This window comes from Bombina bombina, unplaced genomic scaffold, assembly GCF_027579735.1.
Source record: "Bombina bombina isolate aBomBom1 unplaced genomic scaffold, aBomBom1.pri scaffold_1460, whole genome shotgun sequence".
NCBI lineage: Eukaryota > Metazoa > Chordata > Amphibia > Anura > Bombinatoridae > Bombina > Bombina bombina.
Genome location: NW_026511460.1, coordinates 1 through 15,882, shown reverse-complemented (window position 1 = coordinate 15,882; position 15,882 = coordinate 1). Strand labels below are relative to the sequence as shown.

The 15,882-nt window shown below is 45.2% G+C and overlaps 1 protein-coding gene across 1 annotated transcript in view; it reads right to left on the bottom strand.

Annotated features, from left to right (window-relative positions):
• LOC128643760 (cytochrome P450 3A9-like) overlaps positions 1 to 14,667 on the bottom strand; it is a 44,316-nt gene extending 29,649 nt beyond the window's left edge. The window contains exons 1-5 of the mRNA XM_053696579.1: positions 14,619 to 14,667; positions 13,327 to 13,426; positions 13,105 to 13,218; positions 12,607 to 12,695; positions 712 to 860 (exon numbers count right to left, since the gene is read on the bottom strand). Of these exons, the coding sequence (XP_053552554.1) occupies positions 712 to 860; positions 12,607 to 12,695; positions 13,105 to 13,218; positions 13,327 to 13,426; positions 14,619 to 14,653 (487 nt within the window). The 5' untranslated portion in view covers positions 14,654 to 14,667. The remainder of the gene's footprint in view (positions 1 to 711; positions 861 to 12,606; positions 12,696 to 13,104; positions 13,219 to 13,326; positions 13,427 to 14,618) is intronic.
• Positions 14,668 to 15,882: the final 1,215 nt, after the last annotated feature.

The following is a 15,882-nucleotide window of genomic DNA, read 5'->3' as shown; positions in this document are numbered from 1 at the left end:
TTATATTGCAGAAAATAGATCAGAATGAAACAGAAAAGGAGCCAGCTGCTGTGATTATATTGCAGAAAATAGACCAGAATGTCACAGAAAAGGAGCCCGCTGCTGTGATTATATTGCAGAAAATAGACCAGAATGTCACAGAAAAGGAGCCAGCTGCTGTGATTATATTGCAGAAAATAGACCAGAATGTCACAGTAAAGGAGCCAGCTGCTGTGATTATATTACAGAAAATAGACCAGAATGTCACAGAAAAGGAGCCAGCTGCTGTGATATTATTGCAGAAAATAGACCAGAATATCACAGAAAAGGAGCTAGCTGCTGTGATTATATTACAGAAAATAGACCAGAATGCAACAGAAAAGGAGCCAGCTGCTGTGATTATATTGCAGAAAATAGACCAGAATGTAACAGAAAAGGAGCCAGCTGCTGTGATTATATTGCAGAAAATAGACCAGAATGTCACAGAAAAGGAGCCAGCTGCTGTGATTATATTGCAGAAAATAGACCAGAATGTCACAGAAAAGGAGCCAGCTGCTGTGATTATATTGCAGAAAATAGACCGGAATGCAACAGAAAAGGAGCCAGCTGTTGTGATTATATTGCAGAAAATAGACCAGAATGCAACAGAAAAGGAGCCAGCTGCCCCAGGCATTTATACATTGTATCTTGCCCATACCTAAAGGACAATACCATTAATTATAGTAACCTTACCCACACAGATGAGAAGTGGACTGAACAAGCCTAATTTTAGCAGTTTCTTGATTTGTGTAACAAAAGGATCATTAGGTTTGTTGAGCGAGTCAATATTCACTCCAAATGAAGTGCTGGTGATTACGTCCATGCTGTAGGCTCCAAATATTCTAGAATAAATCGAGAAGAGAGGAAGAGATTAACCTCCAATTATGCAGCTCCTCTTCTGTAGAGCAGGAGCCAGGAAGTGGCCCTTTAGTAGATACATTTCCTCTGCTCATTTCACTTTAAGTAAACTAGTTCATTAGAAGACTTAAAGTAAAGGTAAACTTTGATGAATGAAAGTCCATTTTTTTTAAATACTATTAAAAACAGGGGTGTGATGAGAGCAGGAAGTGATGTCATTAGTTTGGGGGCGGGGCTTAGGTCCGGTAGTCTGTGTCGCAGTTAGTGAAATCAACCTGACTAGATGTATGTTTCTGTGCTCTGTAATAAAATAGAGTTGTACCATCATTGCTGTGTCCTGCATCTCATGACATGGTGTCAGAAGTTCTGGCCTGCGCTTCTGTTCCTGATCGATGACGATGTCAAAGTATACCCCACCTGAGCCTTTTGACTTCTCTCAGCCTGCAGCTTGGCCCACATGGCGTCAGCGGTTTCAGTCCTTCAGGATCGCTTCTAAACTGAACAAGGAGAGTGGTTGTGACAGACCTCTCTGTCAATACTTGAAGGGTTAACTCTGTTCAGTTTTGAGAAACTATTTTCTGAGACAGGTTTGCTAGGATCAGCTATTGTGTACTGTAATTAAGTTTTAGTGATAAGCGTTCACATTGTTTAATCACCTCCAGAGTCAGACTGCTAGGTGATAAGAAGGACTCCATTGTTTTCTTGTGTTTAAATTGTTTATCTGCTTAAGTAATGTAATTCTATGGTATCATGAAAAAGGGCAGCTTCCCTCTATCTAATGTACAATACTGCCAACCCCCCATCTGGTCTCAAACCTGCATAAATACTGGGCATATAGCCCTCAATAAAGTGTATTCTGTTTTTACCTTCAATGTGGAGCCTGGTCTCATGTTTGAGGGGGGAATTAGCTGGGTTGTGTGTTGCTGATCCCATATTCAGGACATCTTTCATCTGGTATTAACCCTTGATATCTGTTGATACCATAACAATTGGTGGCAAGCGACGGGATGATCCTCATCACCCAGAAGAGCAAATACACAAGCCAGTAACCTCAGGAAGAGGGGGATTATTACAATACTGACCAAGATGGAAGGAGTACCAGGGACCGAAGGAACCAATGGGCCCAGCATATCAGACAGAACCCCCGAAGAAGCAAGCTTTGATCGGGCGGTTAAAATAAGACTGGCACATTATGGCCCCAACCCATCTGCCGAAATTATCGACCGGGTCATAGCAGCTGTGGAGGCCAACCTACTTCGCCAAAGCGGCGCTGCAGCAGCCCAAGTCACAGCAACCCCAGTGGAAAAGAGAAAAGTAAATTTTGCAGCTTTTAAAAACTTCCTGGAAACAGAAGGAGAGATTGATGGGTACCTTGCGGATTTTGAGAGGCAATGTGCACTACACAAGGTGCCCGCAGAGGACTGGGTCATATTATCCGGAATATTATCCGGCCGGGCCAGCGAGGCTTTTCGGGCCATTCCAGATGAGGAAGTTGGGGATTATAATGCTGTAAAAGAGGCTCTGCTCTCCAGGTATGCGGTTACACCAGAGGCATACAGGAGGCGGTTCAGAGACACTGTTAAACTAGCTGGAGATTCCTACGTCGAGTGGGCATGTAAGGTGCACCGCACAGCAGCTCACTGGATAGCGGGGTGCCAAGCCTTATCTGGGGAAGAGGTGCTGCAGCAATTCCTGTTGGAACATTGCTTTGACAAGTTACCCGCAGGAGTTCGAGAGTGGGTTCGGGACTGTAAACCCTCCACCCTGCATGAAGCTGCTCGCTTGGCAGATGAGTATACAGATACCCGCAAACTGGACACTGCTACCACTAAGCCCCCTGCCAGAGAGGAGTACCAACCCCCGGCGCACCGCTCTACCACACGGCCTCCAGCCACAAACTATCCTCAGAGAGCCCGGTTCAACTCATGGGACTACTCACAACCTATTCGGTGCTTTGGATGTAAGCAACTAGGGCACAAAAGACCAGAGCGTCCCCTAAACGCAGCGAACCAAGCACAGTCCTGGAGAAGACCCGCCGGCGGAATGCCACGTAACCCTCAGCCTGCGGCCCACTGTGTAGAGGTGGAAGAATGCTGGGGCATCCTACATGAAGCAGACCCCGTGCAAGCTGCCCACCGCAATAACCGGCAACTGGTTAAAGTGAATGGGAAGGAGATCAGTGGTCTACGGGATACTGGTGCTACCATGACGTTGCTCCAAAAGAACTTGGTGTCTGAGAACCAGCACACCAGAGACACTGTGGCTGTGAGGGTAGCAGGGGGCGCTGTGTTCCGCCTACCTGTTTCCCGGGTACATTTGGATTGGGGAGTGGGCTCTAGACATGTGAATGTGGGGGTCATGAAGGACTTACCAGCTGATGTTCTCCTTGGAAATGACTTGGCCCCCTTTGTTTCTGCCTACGCTCCCATGGGTCCCGCCGATGTTAACCCTGTGACTACCCGTGCCACAGAGACTGACCCACCTGCTGCTGAGCCCCAGGATGCTGAGCTTAGTAAATCTCTATCCGCCATAGATACGTGGAAGTCCCGTTACAATGCGCTTATGAAGGAGAAGAGTCAAGTAGAGGATGAAATGGTCACGTTAAACAATCACCTAACAGTGCTAGCGGGAGAGAAGAGGAGCGCAGAGGAAAAAGCGCGTTTAGAACGGGAATCTCTGCTAGACAAGCTGCACTGACAGACTGCAGAAAACACCAGCTTGAGAGTGGAACATGAAACATTAAAGACAAACTTAGCGACACTGGAGGAGAAGCTGACACTGGCTCATAGTGAGGTACAGCAACTCAAGGTCACCCTATGTCAGTATGAAGGGATTGTGGATACCTATAAAGAGCAGGTACAAAAAACTTGTAAAGAAGCCGATGAGATTTTGAAGGACTGTTTAGCCCTGGTCTGGGCACTGAAGAAGTTGAACCCTTATTTATACGGACAGGAATTCTCTCTCATAATGGGAATGGAGATGGATTGTCCCAGCAAACTGACATGCCTACCACCTCCTAGTCCGGTCATCCCCAAGTTGACCCGCCAAAGGGTCAAGCCGGGTCTGCCAGAGTGTCCCACCAGGATGGAGCCGTGTGACAGACCTCTCTGTCAGTACTTGAAGGGTTAACTCTGTTCAGTTTTGAGAAACTATTTTCTGAGACAGGTTTGCTAGCATCAGCTATTGTGTACTGTAATTAAGTTTTAGTGATAAGCGTTCACATTGTTTAATCACCTCCAGAGTCAGACTGCTAGGTGATAAGAAGGACTCCATTGTTTTCTTGTGTTTAAATTGTTTATCTGCTTAAGTAACGTAATTCTATGGTATCATGAAAAAGGGCGTCTTCCCTCTATCTAATGTACAATACTGCCAACCCCCCATCTGGCCTCAAACCTGCCTAAATACTGGGCATATAGCCCTCAATAAAGTGCATTCTGTTTTTACTTTCAATGTGGAGCCTGGTCTCATGTTTGAGGGGGGAATTAGCTGGGTTGTGTGTTGCTGATCCCATATTCAGGACATCTTTCATCTGGTATTAACCCTTGATATCTGTTGATACCATAACAGTGGTGAAGTACAAGTTAATTCTCTTTTATACTCTATGGGGAAGGATGTGGAGCCAGTGTTCAATGCTTTTATTTTCCAAGAAGGGGAAGAATTTAACTTTGATATAGTTATGGATAAACTCAGTGCCCACTTTGTGCCCAAAAGAAATGTGATTCATGAGAGAGCTTGTTTTCACAAACGTAATCAGCGTGTGGGAGAATCTGTGGAGTCATTTGTGCGCAGCCTGTATGAACTAGCTGAATTCTGTGAGTTTGGTGTTGCTAAAGAAGAGCAAATCAGAGACAGAATAGTTATTGGAATTGCAGATGCTGAAGTCTCACTGAAGCTGCAGTTAGAGCCTGATTTAACATTAGATGGGGCTATTAGGATGGCCCGTCAGAGTGAACTGGTAAAAAAGTGCTGATCTGAGGTCTGAGAGTATTGTGGATGACGTGCAACAGTTCAGGAAAACTGCTAGTGAAAGGCACAGTGAGCGGTAAATCTAAAATAACGGATAGACCTAGAGGTGGATGGGCGCAGCATGCCCGATGCACACGGTGCAACCGTGCCCATGATCAGAGTGCTATATGCCCGGCCAGAGATAAAAGATGCAGAAAATGTAACAGAATGGGCCATTTTGAAGTGGTGTGTAAAACTGAATACATTAAGGAGATGCAGGTGGATAGTGACTAAGAGGGTCAGGAAGTGTCTTTTGTGGGGTCTGTTGTGGAACGGCCAAGCTCAGAGGAAGATTGGAAGGTTACTTTTACTGTAATGGGAGCCAAAGTTGATTTTAAGATTGACACAGGAACAGATATCACTGTAATGTCTTTTGCTGCATTTATGAAACAGCCTCGACAGCCCCAGCTAGCGAAGGTTACTACAAATGCCCATAGTCCCGGTGACCGCATTGATTGTGCGGGGAAATTTCTTGCCAGCTGTCAGTACAAGCAAAGGAAATTCACTGTGTGGGTGCATGTGATTCAAGGTCAATGTGTTAGCAATTTATTGAGCAGAAAAGCAGCCTGTGACTTGGGCCTCGTGGCCAGAGTGAATGAGATCTCCGAAAATATGTTTGGCAAATTGGGCCTACTGAATTGCAAGCCAGTCCGTATAGCACTTAAAAGTGACGCAATCCCATACAGTATTTCTACTCCCCGTAGAATTCCGTTCCCGCTCATGCCTCAAGTGGAGAAGGAGCTTATGCGCATGAAGTCTATGGGGGTTATTGAAGAGGTTGTTGAAGCAACTGATTGGTGTGCCCCCATTGTTCCTGTTGCAAAGAAAAACGGAAAGGTGCGCATCTGTGTGGACCTGAAAAGGTTGAATGAGGCAGTGAAGAGAGAGAGATTTGTGCTGCTGACATTAGAAGATATAGCTCCAAAGTTGGCTGGGGCGAAGTTCTTTTCTACATTAGACGCTTCTAGCGGCTTTTGGCAGATCCCCTTAGACTCAAAGTGCCGCAAACTGACTACCTTTATCACACCAGTAGGTTGGTTTTGCTTCTGCAGACTCCCCTTTGGGATATCCTCTGCTCCTGAAATCTTTCAAAGGGAAATGAGTTCTCTCCTGAGTGACCACGTGGGCACGGCAGTCGTCATGGACGACATTCTAGTGTATGGGTCTACAGTGGAGGAGCACGATCAGCGTTTAAGTTGTGTGCTGCAGGCTATCAAAGAGTCTGGGCTGAAGTTAAATAAAGAAAAATGTCATTTTAGGTGTTACGGTACCAACAGGATACCAAGGGTTAATACCAGATGGAAGATGCCCTGAATGTGAGATCAGCAACTCACAACCCAGCTAATTCCCCCCTCAAACATGAGACCAGGCTCCACATTGAAGGTTAAAACAGAATGCAATTTATTGAAGGCTAGATGCCCAGTATTTATGCAGGTCTGACCCCTGATGGGGGTTGAAAGAATATTGTACTTTAGATAGAGGGAAAACGCCCTTTGACATGATACAATAGAATTACATTACTTAAGCAGATAAACAAATTAAACACAAGAAAACAATGCAGTCCTTCTTATCACCTAGCAGTGAATGCTTATCACATAAACTTAATTACAGTACACAATAGCTGATGCCAGCAACCTGGTATTTAGAAAATAGCTTCTTAAAGCTGAACAAAGTTAACTGTTTCAGTACTGACAGAAGGGTCTGTCACATTAGGAAAACTGAATTATGTTACTTTGGGCATTTTATCAATGGGGATGGCATCAAACCAGACCCCGAGAAAATACGTGCTATTGAACAGATGAAAAGTCCTTCTGATGTACATGAGCTGAGACAGATATTGGGCCTTGTAAATGATGTGGGCAAGTTTCTTCCAGATTTATCAACAGTTCTACACCCTATTACAGAGTTGCTAAAGAAAGACGTTGCCTGGGTCTGGGGACCTTCACAAGAAAAATCTTTTATGCAGGTCAAGTCCCTGCTGGGGTCTGCCCCAGTGCTGGGGTTCTACGACCCTTCCAAAAAGACTGTGGTTAGTGCTGATGCAAGCAGTTATGGGTTGGGGGCTGCTCTCCTGCAGTTAAATGAAAATAAACTACAGCCCATCGCCTGCTGTTCCCGCACACTGACGGCTGCTGAGTCAAAATACGCTCAAATTGATAGAGTGCCTGGCTGCAGTTTGGGCCTGTGAGTGCTTTCAGCGTTATCTAGTGGGTTTAGAGAAATTTAGTCTGGAGACTGACCATAAACCGCTAGTCCATCTAATCAACTCTTATGATATCGACAAAACACCCTTAAGATGCCAGAGACTTTTAATGAGACTACTCAGGTTCAATGTTCAGGCAGTGCATGTGCCGGGGAAACACCTGATTGTGGCAGCTACACTATCCATGCTCCCGCTGGCTGCTGCTGAAGAATCCTCAACCGAATCTGATGTGAAAGTGTATGCTGATTCGGTTCTGGCCTCAAAGTCCATTTCTTCAAGGAAACTGGAAGAAATAAAGAAAGAGACATATTTGGACACAGATCTGCAAGAGGTTATAAAGTACATAAAAGAAGGCTGGCCCGAGAGCCGGGCAGCCAGGATGTCTTTAAGTTCTTACCAGAGAGGTCGCAGCTCACAGAGCTGGAGGGGTTGGTGCTGTTCCAAGATCGCATCGTTATTCCTGTCAGCATGAGGAAGGAGATGTTAAACAGGATTCACGATGGCCACTTAGGCATTACAAAGTGCAGAGAAAGGGCAGCTACAGCTGTGTGGTGGCCTGGGATCAGCTCCGACATTGCAAATCACATGTCTAAATGTGCCTTTTGCCGGGAACGCCGGCCTACTCAGAGAAGGGAGCCCTTGATTTCTACTCCGCTGCCTGCGGGGCCGTGGCAGAAAATAGCTGCTGATTTGTGTGAACTGCACGGGAAAACGTTTCTTGTTGTGATTGTGACAGACCCTGTGGTCAGAACTAAAAGAATTGACCTTGTGTAGCTTTGAGAAGCTGTTTTCTAAAAGACAGGTTTGCTGGCCTCAGCTATTGTTTACTATCATTAAAGTTAGTGATAAACATTCCATTGTTCAATCACATCTAGAGAGCAGACGCCTCAGTGATAAGGAAATCCAAGTGTGTGTCTTGTGTTTAAGTTGTTATCAGCTTGAGCAAGGTATTCTATTGTATCATGTCAAAGGGCGTCTTCCCCTTTTATCTAATGTACAAGAGTCTTTCAACCCCCCCATCTGGGGTCAAACCTGTATAAATACTAGGCATCTAGCCTTTAATAAATGACATTCTGTTTTAAACCTGAAATGTGGAGCCTGGTCTCATGTTGAGGGGGAAACTGATTGGGGTTGTGAATTGCTGATTCCCTATGCAGGACATTGTTCATCTGGTATTAACCCTTGGTATCCGGTTGGTACCGTAACAATTGGTGGCAAGCGACGGGAGAATCCTTATCGCCCAGAGGAGCAACTACCCATCCAGACCGAATGGGAATACCGTATGAAAGGCTAAATAGAGCTACCCTTAAAGACCTGCTAGAGCAACGGGGCCAACAAACCAGTAACCTCAGGAAGAGGGAGATTATTACAAGACTGACCGAGATGGACGGAGTACCAGGGCATGAAGGAACCAATGAGCCCAGCATGTCAGACAGAACCCCCGAAGAAGCAAGCTTTGACCGGGCGGTCAAAATAAGACTGGCACATTATGGCCCCAACCCATCTGCGGACATTATCGACCGGGTCATAGCAGCTGTGGAGGCCAACCTACTTCGCCAAAGTGGTGCTGCAGCAGCCCAAGTCACCGCAACCCCAGTGGAAAAGAGAAAAGTGCATTTTACCGCTTTTAAAAACTTCCTGGAAACAGAAGGAGAGATTGACGGGTACCTTGCGGATTTTGAGAGGCAATGTGCACTACACCAGGTGCCCGCAGAGGACTGGGTCACGATATTGTCCGGAAAATTCTCCGGCCGGGCCAGTGAGGCTTTTTGGGCCATTCCAGATGAGGAAGTCGGGGATTATAATACTGTGAAAAAGGCTCTGCTCTCCAGGTATGCGGTTACACCGGAGGCATACCGGAGGCGGTTCAGAGACACTGTTAAATTAGCTGGTGATTCCTACGTTGAGTGGGCATGTAAGGTGCACCGCACAGCAGCTCACTGGATAGCGGGGTGCCAAGCCGTATCTGGGGAAGAGGTGCTGCAGCTATTCCTGTTGGAACATTGCTTTGACAAGTTATCAGCAGGAGTTAGAGAGTGGGTTCGGGACCGTAAACCCTCCACCCTGCATGAAGCTGCTCGCCTGGCAGATGAGTATACGGATGCCTGCAAACTGGACACTGCTACCACTAAGCCCTCTGCTAGAGTGGAGTACAGACCCCCAGTCACCCCAGCAGCTGCCAGTTACCAACCCCCGGCGCACCGCTATACCACACAGCCTCTGGCCACGAACTACCCTCAGAGAGCCCGGTTCAATTCACGGGGCTACTCACAGCCTATTCGGTGCTTTGGATGTAAGCAACTTGGGCACAAAAGACCAGAGTGTCCCCTAAATGCAGCGAACCAAACACAGTCCTGGAGAAGACCCGCCGGCGGAATCCCACGTAACCCTCAGCCTGCGGCCCGCTACGTAGAGGCGCAAGAATGCTGGGGCATCCTACATGAAGCAGACCTTGTGCAAGCTGCCCGCCGGAATAACCGGCAACTGGTTAAAGTGAATGGGAAGGAGGTCAGTGGTCTACGGGATACTGGTGCTACCACGACCTTGCTTCAAAAGAACTTGGTGTCTGAGAAACAGCACACTGGAGACACTGTGACTTTGAGGGTAGCAGGGGGTGCTGTGTTCCGCCTACCTGTTGCCAGGGTACATTTGGATTGGGGAGTGGGCGCTAGACCTGTGAATGTGGGGGTCATGAAGGATTTACCCGCTGATGTTCTCCTTGGAAATAATTTGGCCCCCCTTGTTTCTGCCTACGCTCCTATGGGTCCCGCTGATGTTAACCCTGTGACTACCCGTGCCCAGATCCGTGCAGCAGAGACTGACCCACCTGCTGCTAAGCCCCAGGACGCTGAGCTCAGTAAATCTCTATCCGCTATTGATACGTGGAAGTCCCGTTACAATGCGCTGATGAAGGAGAAGAGGAGTGCAGAGGAAAAAGCATGTTTAGAACGTGAATCTCTGCTAGACAAGCTGCACCGACAGACTGCAGAAAACACCAGCTTGAAAGTGGGACATGAAACATTAAAGACAAACTTAGTGACACTGGAGGAGAAGCTGACGCTGGCTCATAGTGAGGTGCAGCAACTCAAGGGCACCCTATGTCAGTATGAAGGTATTGTGGATACCTATAAAGAGCAGGTACAGAAAACTCGTAAAGAAGCTGATGGTATTTTGAAGGACTGTTTAGCCCTAGTCTGGGCACTGAGGAAGTTGAACCCTTGTTTGTATGGACAGGAATTCTCTCTCATAACGGGAATACAGATGGATTGTCCTGGCAAACTGACATGCCTACCACCTCCTAGTCCGGTCATCCCCAGGTTGACCCGCCAAAGGGTCAAGCCGGGTCTGCCGGAGTGTTCCACAAGGGGGGAGCTATGTGACAGACCCTGTGGTCAGAACTAAAAGAATTGACCTTGTGTAGCTTTGAGAAGCTGTTTTCTAAAAGACAGGTTTGCTGGCCTCAGCTATTGTTTACTGTCATTAAAGTTAGTGATAAACATTCCATTGTTCAATCACATCTAGAGAGCAGACGCCTCAGTGATAAGGAAATCCAAGTGTGTGTCTTGTGTTTAAGTTGTTATCAGCTTGAGCAAGGTATTCTATTGTATCATGTCAAAGGGCGTCTTCCCCTTTTATCTAATGTACAAGAGTCTTTCAACCCCCCCATCTGGGGTCAAACCTATATAAATACTAGGCATCTAGCCTTTAATAAATGGCATTCTGTTTTAAACCTGAAATGTGGAGCCTGGTCTCATGTTGAGGGGGAAACTGATTGGGGTTGTGAATTGCTGATTCCCTATGCAGGACATTGTTCATCTGGTATTAACCCTTGGTATCCGGTTGGTACCGTAACAGTGATCGACTACTATTCCAGGTATTTGCACCTTTTGAATGATATCACAAGTCAAGCCGTTATCATTCGTCTGAAGAGCTTGTTCGCCCGGTGGGGCATTCCGATGGAGCTGGTGAGTGATAATGACATGCAGTTCGCTTCTACAGAGTTCAGTGCTTTCAGCAGGGAATTTGACTTTGTACATTCCACATCAAGTCCACATTACCCGGAGGCCAACGGAATGGCTGAAAGGGCAGTTCAAACAACAAAGTTCATTTTAAAGCAATCTGAGCCGTACCTAGCCCTCTTGTCATACAGGGTGATGCCCATTCAAGCCACCGGGTTCAGCCCGGCACAGATGATGCTAGGATGCCAGATTCACACCACTTTACCCTCAGTGGGTGTCTTCAAGCCGACTGGCTCTGTTCCTTGGGACAAAGTCCTTAGGAGGGATGAAGAGGCCAAAAAGGGCTATTGTTTTTTCTACGACAGGAGACATTCTGTCAGGCCCTTACAGGAACTAAATGCGGGGCAAAGTGTCAGAATTAAACTGGATGATGAGAAGAAATGGAAGAAGCCTGCTACGGTAATTGGACGCTCTCCAGCACCAAGGTCTTACGCAGTCCTTACTGATGGAGGGACGGTTACCCGCCGTAACCGAAGACATCTTCAGCCTGTACCTGAGAGTCTGGAACTGGATGCCTCAGTACCACCGCCGGTGGGATCCCCTGTTCTAAGAGAGGTGCCTTCCCCTCAGCAAGATCACAGCGGGGATATGTCTTTGCCTCCAGCGGACTCTTATTCACCTTCTTCTGTATCAGAGGACAGTTCATGCAAAGTTACATCAAGCGGAAGAGTGGTGAAACTTCCTGCCCGATATAGTGACCGAAAGTATGGGCAGAATAATCTCATTGTCACTGTGGACTAGGGTAGTCTACCCCAATGTCCCAGTCAGGATGTAATTAATGTTTATTTTCTGTAACCAATTTGCTATATACTGTTCAAAAATGTTGTTGTATGCTCTTTGTATACCCTGTTATTCGTTATATTTAAATGTATGCTTCGCCCTTTGAAAAGGGCGAAGATGTGATGAGAGCAGGAAGGGATGTCACTAGTTTGGGGGCGGGGCTTAGGTCCGGTAGTCTGTGTCGTAGTTAGTTAGTGAAATCAACCTGACTAGATGTATGTTTCTGTGCTCTGTAATAAAATAGAGTTGTACCATCATTGCTGTGTCCTGCATATGTCCTGCATCTCATGACAAGGGGCACTTTCATTCATCAAAGTTTACAAAGCAACCGTTTTGATTTGAAGTTTTAAAACTTTACCTCTTTTTCTTTTCACAGCCAGAGCAGCTTCCCCCTCCTGGAAATCCTCTCTTCACACGTCAGCAATGACTAATCCAGCTTCCTCCAATCACTGCATGGCCTCAGGCAATGACTACCCTGGGGGAAAGCCGTGATTGGAGGAAGCCGGATTAGTCATTGCTGACGTGTGAAGAGAGGATTTCCAGGAGGGGGAAGCTGCTCTGGCTGTGAAAAGAAAAAAAGGTAAAGTTTTAATCAAAACTGCTGCTTTGTAAACTTTGATGAATGAAAGTGCCCCTGTTTGTAATAGTATTTTTTTAAAATGGACTATCATTCATCAAAGTTTACCTTCACTTTAACGTGATATTAGATTTGTCATCACTCACTCTTTCATGGTACATGGCTTGTCATTTTCCACGTAGTCCTGTATGTTCTTCACAAGAATATTGGAGTAGTCCTTCATTATGGGAAACATCTGAAAAACAAAAGCCACCATTTTTTGTGCCGGGAATTGTGCTCTCTAAAGAGACCAAGCCATCTTATCTCACCTGGGAAATATGGTATTTACAATCATATTATTAATAAAGCTAACCCTTTAGTATAATGAAGAAATACATAACATTATGGTTTCTAGTATTGGAGTTGGAATATTTCCCCTGTTGTATTAGCTTTATTACATTTTGTTTGTTCCAGCAGTTTTGTGGTGTTATTCTCCACTCATGCACCATAAAAAGGCTTGAGATGTTACTTTTTATGGAAACCAGTTTAATGCATATTGAATTAAGACCCTAGGATAGTTAGAGTTAGCTCAGTGCCATTAAAAGGAATTGAACATCTTTATTGTGGGCTCCCCTCGCTATTGCAGTAACTGTGGGAGCACTTACCTCCTTGAGTTTCCCACTTGTAAATGTGGGCGACAACACAGTGCGTATTCTCTTCCATTGCTCATCCTGAGCTATAGTGATAGCCGAGCTTAGAGGACCGTTTAGACCAAAACTCTACAGGCAAAAAGAAGGACGTGAACCAATGAGCATCTTATGTAGCTGTAGCATCAGTTCCACTGATGGACACATGCACCACCCTGTATGATGACATCACCACCTTACCCGCCTGTTTGTGAAGTTTGTGTAACATTCTTTCACCAGAATGGTTTTAATGATAGCTGGATCCAATACCGCAAGCACTGGGACTCTGCCGTCATAAAGCCTGCAAAAAACAAATACGCACTTCTGGTGTGTACGTCATTGTGTGTCTCGCGTACTTACAGGAAATAGGAGCAGAGATATTGGCCTCGAGGCAATAAAATGTGTCAATGAAACCAATATCTTGCTGCAAAAATGCATCATTTCAGAACGGTGATCCGGCATTTCAGAAGAACAAGGTAAGTATTTTTAAAATATGGTGCTATGTCAATTTTCATGAATGAAAGTGCCCCTGTTTTTAATAGTTTTTTTAAAAAACCGACACTTTCACATGAAAATTGACCTTCACTTTAACACTAAATACATTTTATAAGCACCTCCCTCTAGTCATGAGTGCCACCATATTGATATCTATCTCTCACTACATTGTTTGCACACGGGCATGAACTCTACTTCAAATACCTGGAGTCTTAAATGCCAAAATGACTGAACCTACAATTAGAGGGAGGTGCATGAGATGCATTTAGCATTCAATGTTCTTTTAAACATCTCAAGTAAAACTGTGCTTGGACAACACTCTCTAGAAAGGCCAAAAACAAAACTGTAACCTAGGTTTTCAAGCTGCTGCAAACTGCCGAAACCAGCTGTGGGATTTGCTTTTTGGCTTCTCCAATGAGTGTAGCACAAGCTCTGTTTTACAGAAAAGCAACAGGTGTTTGATGTCCTTTTAAGTTTTCAATGCATAGGACGAGTTGCAGTGTCACATTGCGAAACAAATACAAACATAATAACCTGCGCTATAAAACAGTTCACTACAAAATATGCTAAACAGAAAACCTAAACAGCTGAAGATAAATGTTATACAAAAACAAGACAACCCTGTTTGCTTAGAAGTAGCGAGATGAGACTCTTTATTTGTCCATCATATATTTAGGATTTCCGCATGCCAGAATCAAGTGAAAATGAGACCACACCTAAAAGACTCCCTAGAATGCCAGCGGCCGGCCCCATGTTACTATTTGTGAGGTTTCTCAGACGGTCCGCTTTCTATCTAGTGAGACAAATAATTATACCAGCTGTTTCCTAGGTGTTGCAGCTGTTATGGAGGTAGAGGCCCTTCTGTCTAACTAGATATATAAATGGAAGCTATTACTACAGGCCCTTTGCATCCTAATAAGTCCATTGTGTAATATCTGCTGCTAGAGGCGCCCCATTCCCTGCTATATTACCTTAAGGCCTTGTCACTTCATACTCACCCCCAAAGCTTCCCATATTTCCTGAAGCATTCCATATCAAATTGCACAACACCCTATAAACAGACACACAACAACAAGACATTAGAGATACAAAAGTGATTAGAGGGAAAAGGACATATTTGTATCATCTCTTACTGTACATAATATTGATACACAACACAATGACACAATATGCACACTCATCACACCCCCCACAGGCACAAATGCACACAATATGTACAGACATTACGCACTATGTACAGGCATCACACACTGATACACACTATGTACAGACATCACACACTGACACACTATGTACAGACATCACACACTGACACACTATGTACAGACATCACACACTGACACACACTATGTACAGACATCACACACTGACACACTATGTACAGACATCACACACTGACACACACTATGTACAGACATCACACACTGACACACACTATGTACAGACATCACACACTGATACACACTATGTACAGACATCACACACTGACACACTATGTACAGACATTACACACTGACACACACTATGTACAGACATCACACACTGACACACACTATGTACAGACATCACACACTGACACACACTATGTACAGACATTAAACACTGACACACACTATGTACAGACAACACACACTATGTACAGACATCACACACTGACACACACTATGTACAGACAACACACACTATGTACAGACATCACACACTGACACACACTATGTAAAGACATTAAACACTGACACACACTATGTACAGACAACACACACTATGTACAGACATCACACACTGACACACACTATGTACAGACATCACACACTGACACACACTATGTACAGACATTAAACACTGACACACATTATGTACAGACAACACACACTATGTACAGACATTGTGGCAAACCTAGCCACTTCTGGACTATAACGTAAGAAAGGTTGTCTGTGACAGACCCTTCGGTCAGGACTGAAAGTGTTAACTTTATTTTCTAACCACAAGTGGCTGGCTCCAGCTACAATCTAATTAATGCTTAGCATTCTATTGTTTGATCACCCCCAGAGAGAAACGCCTAAGTGATAAGGAGAGTCAAGAGTGTCCTGTGGTTGAAGTGTTTAAGTAATATAATCCTATTGTATCATGTCAAGGGCGCTTCTCCCTTTTATCTAATGTACAACATTCTTTCAACCCCCATCTGGGGGGGGGGGGGGGTCAAAAACCTGTATAAATCTATATGCTGCCTTCAAATAAAGTGTTATTCTGTTTTAAACCTGA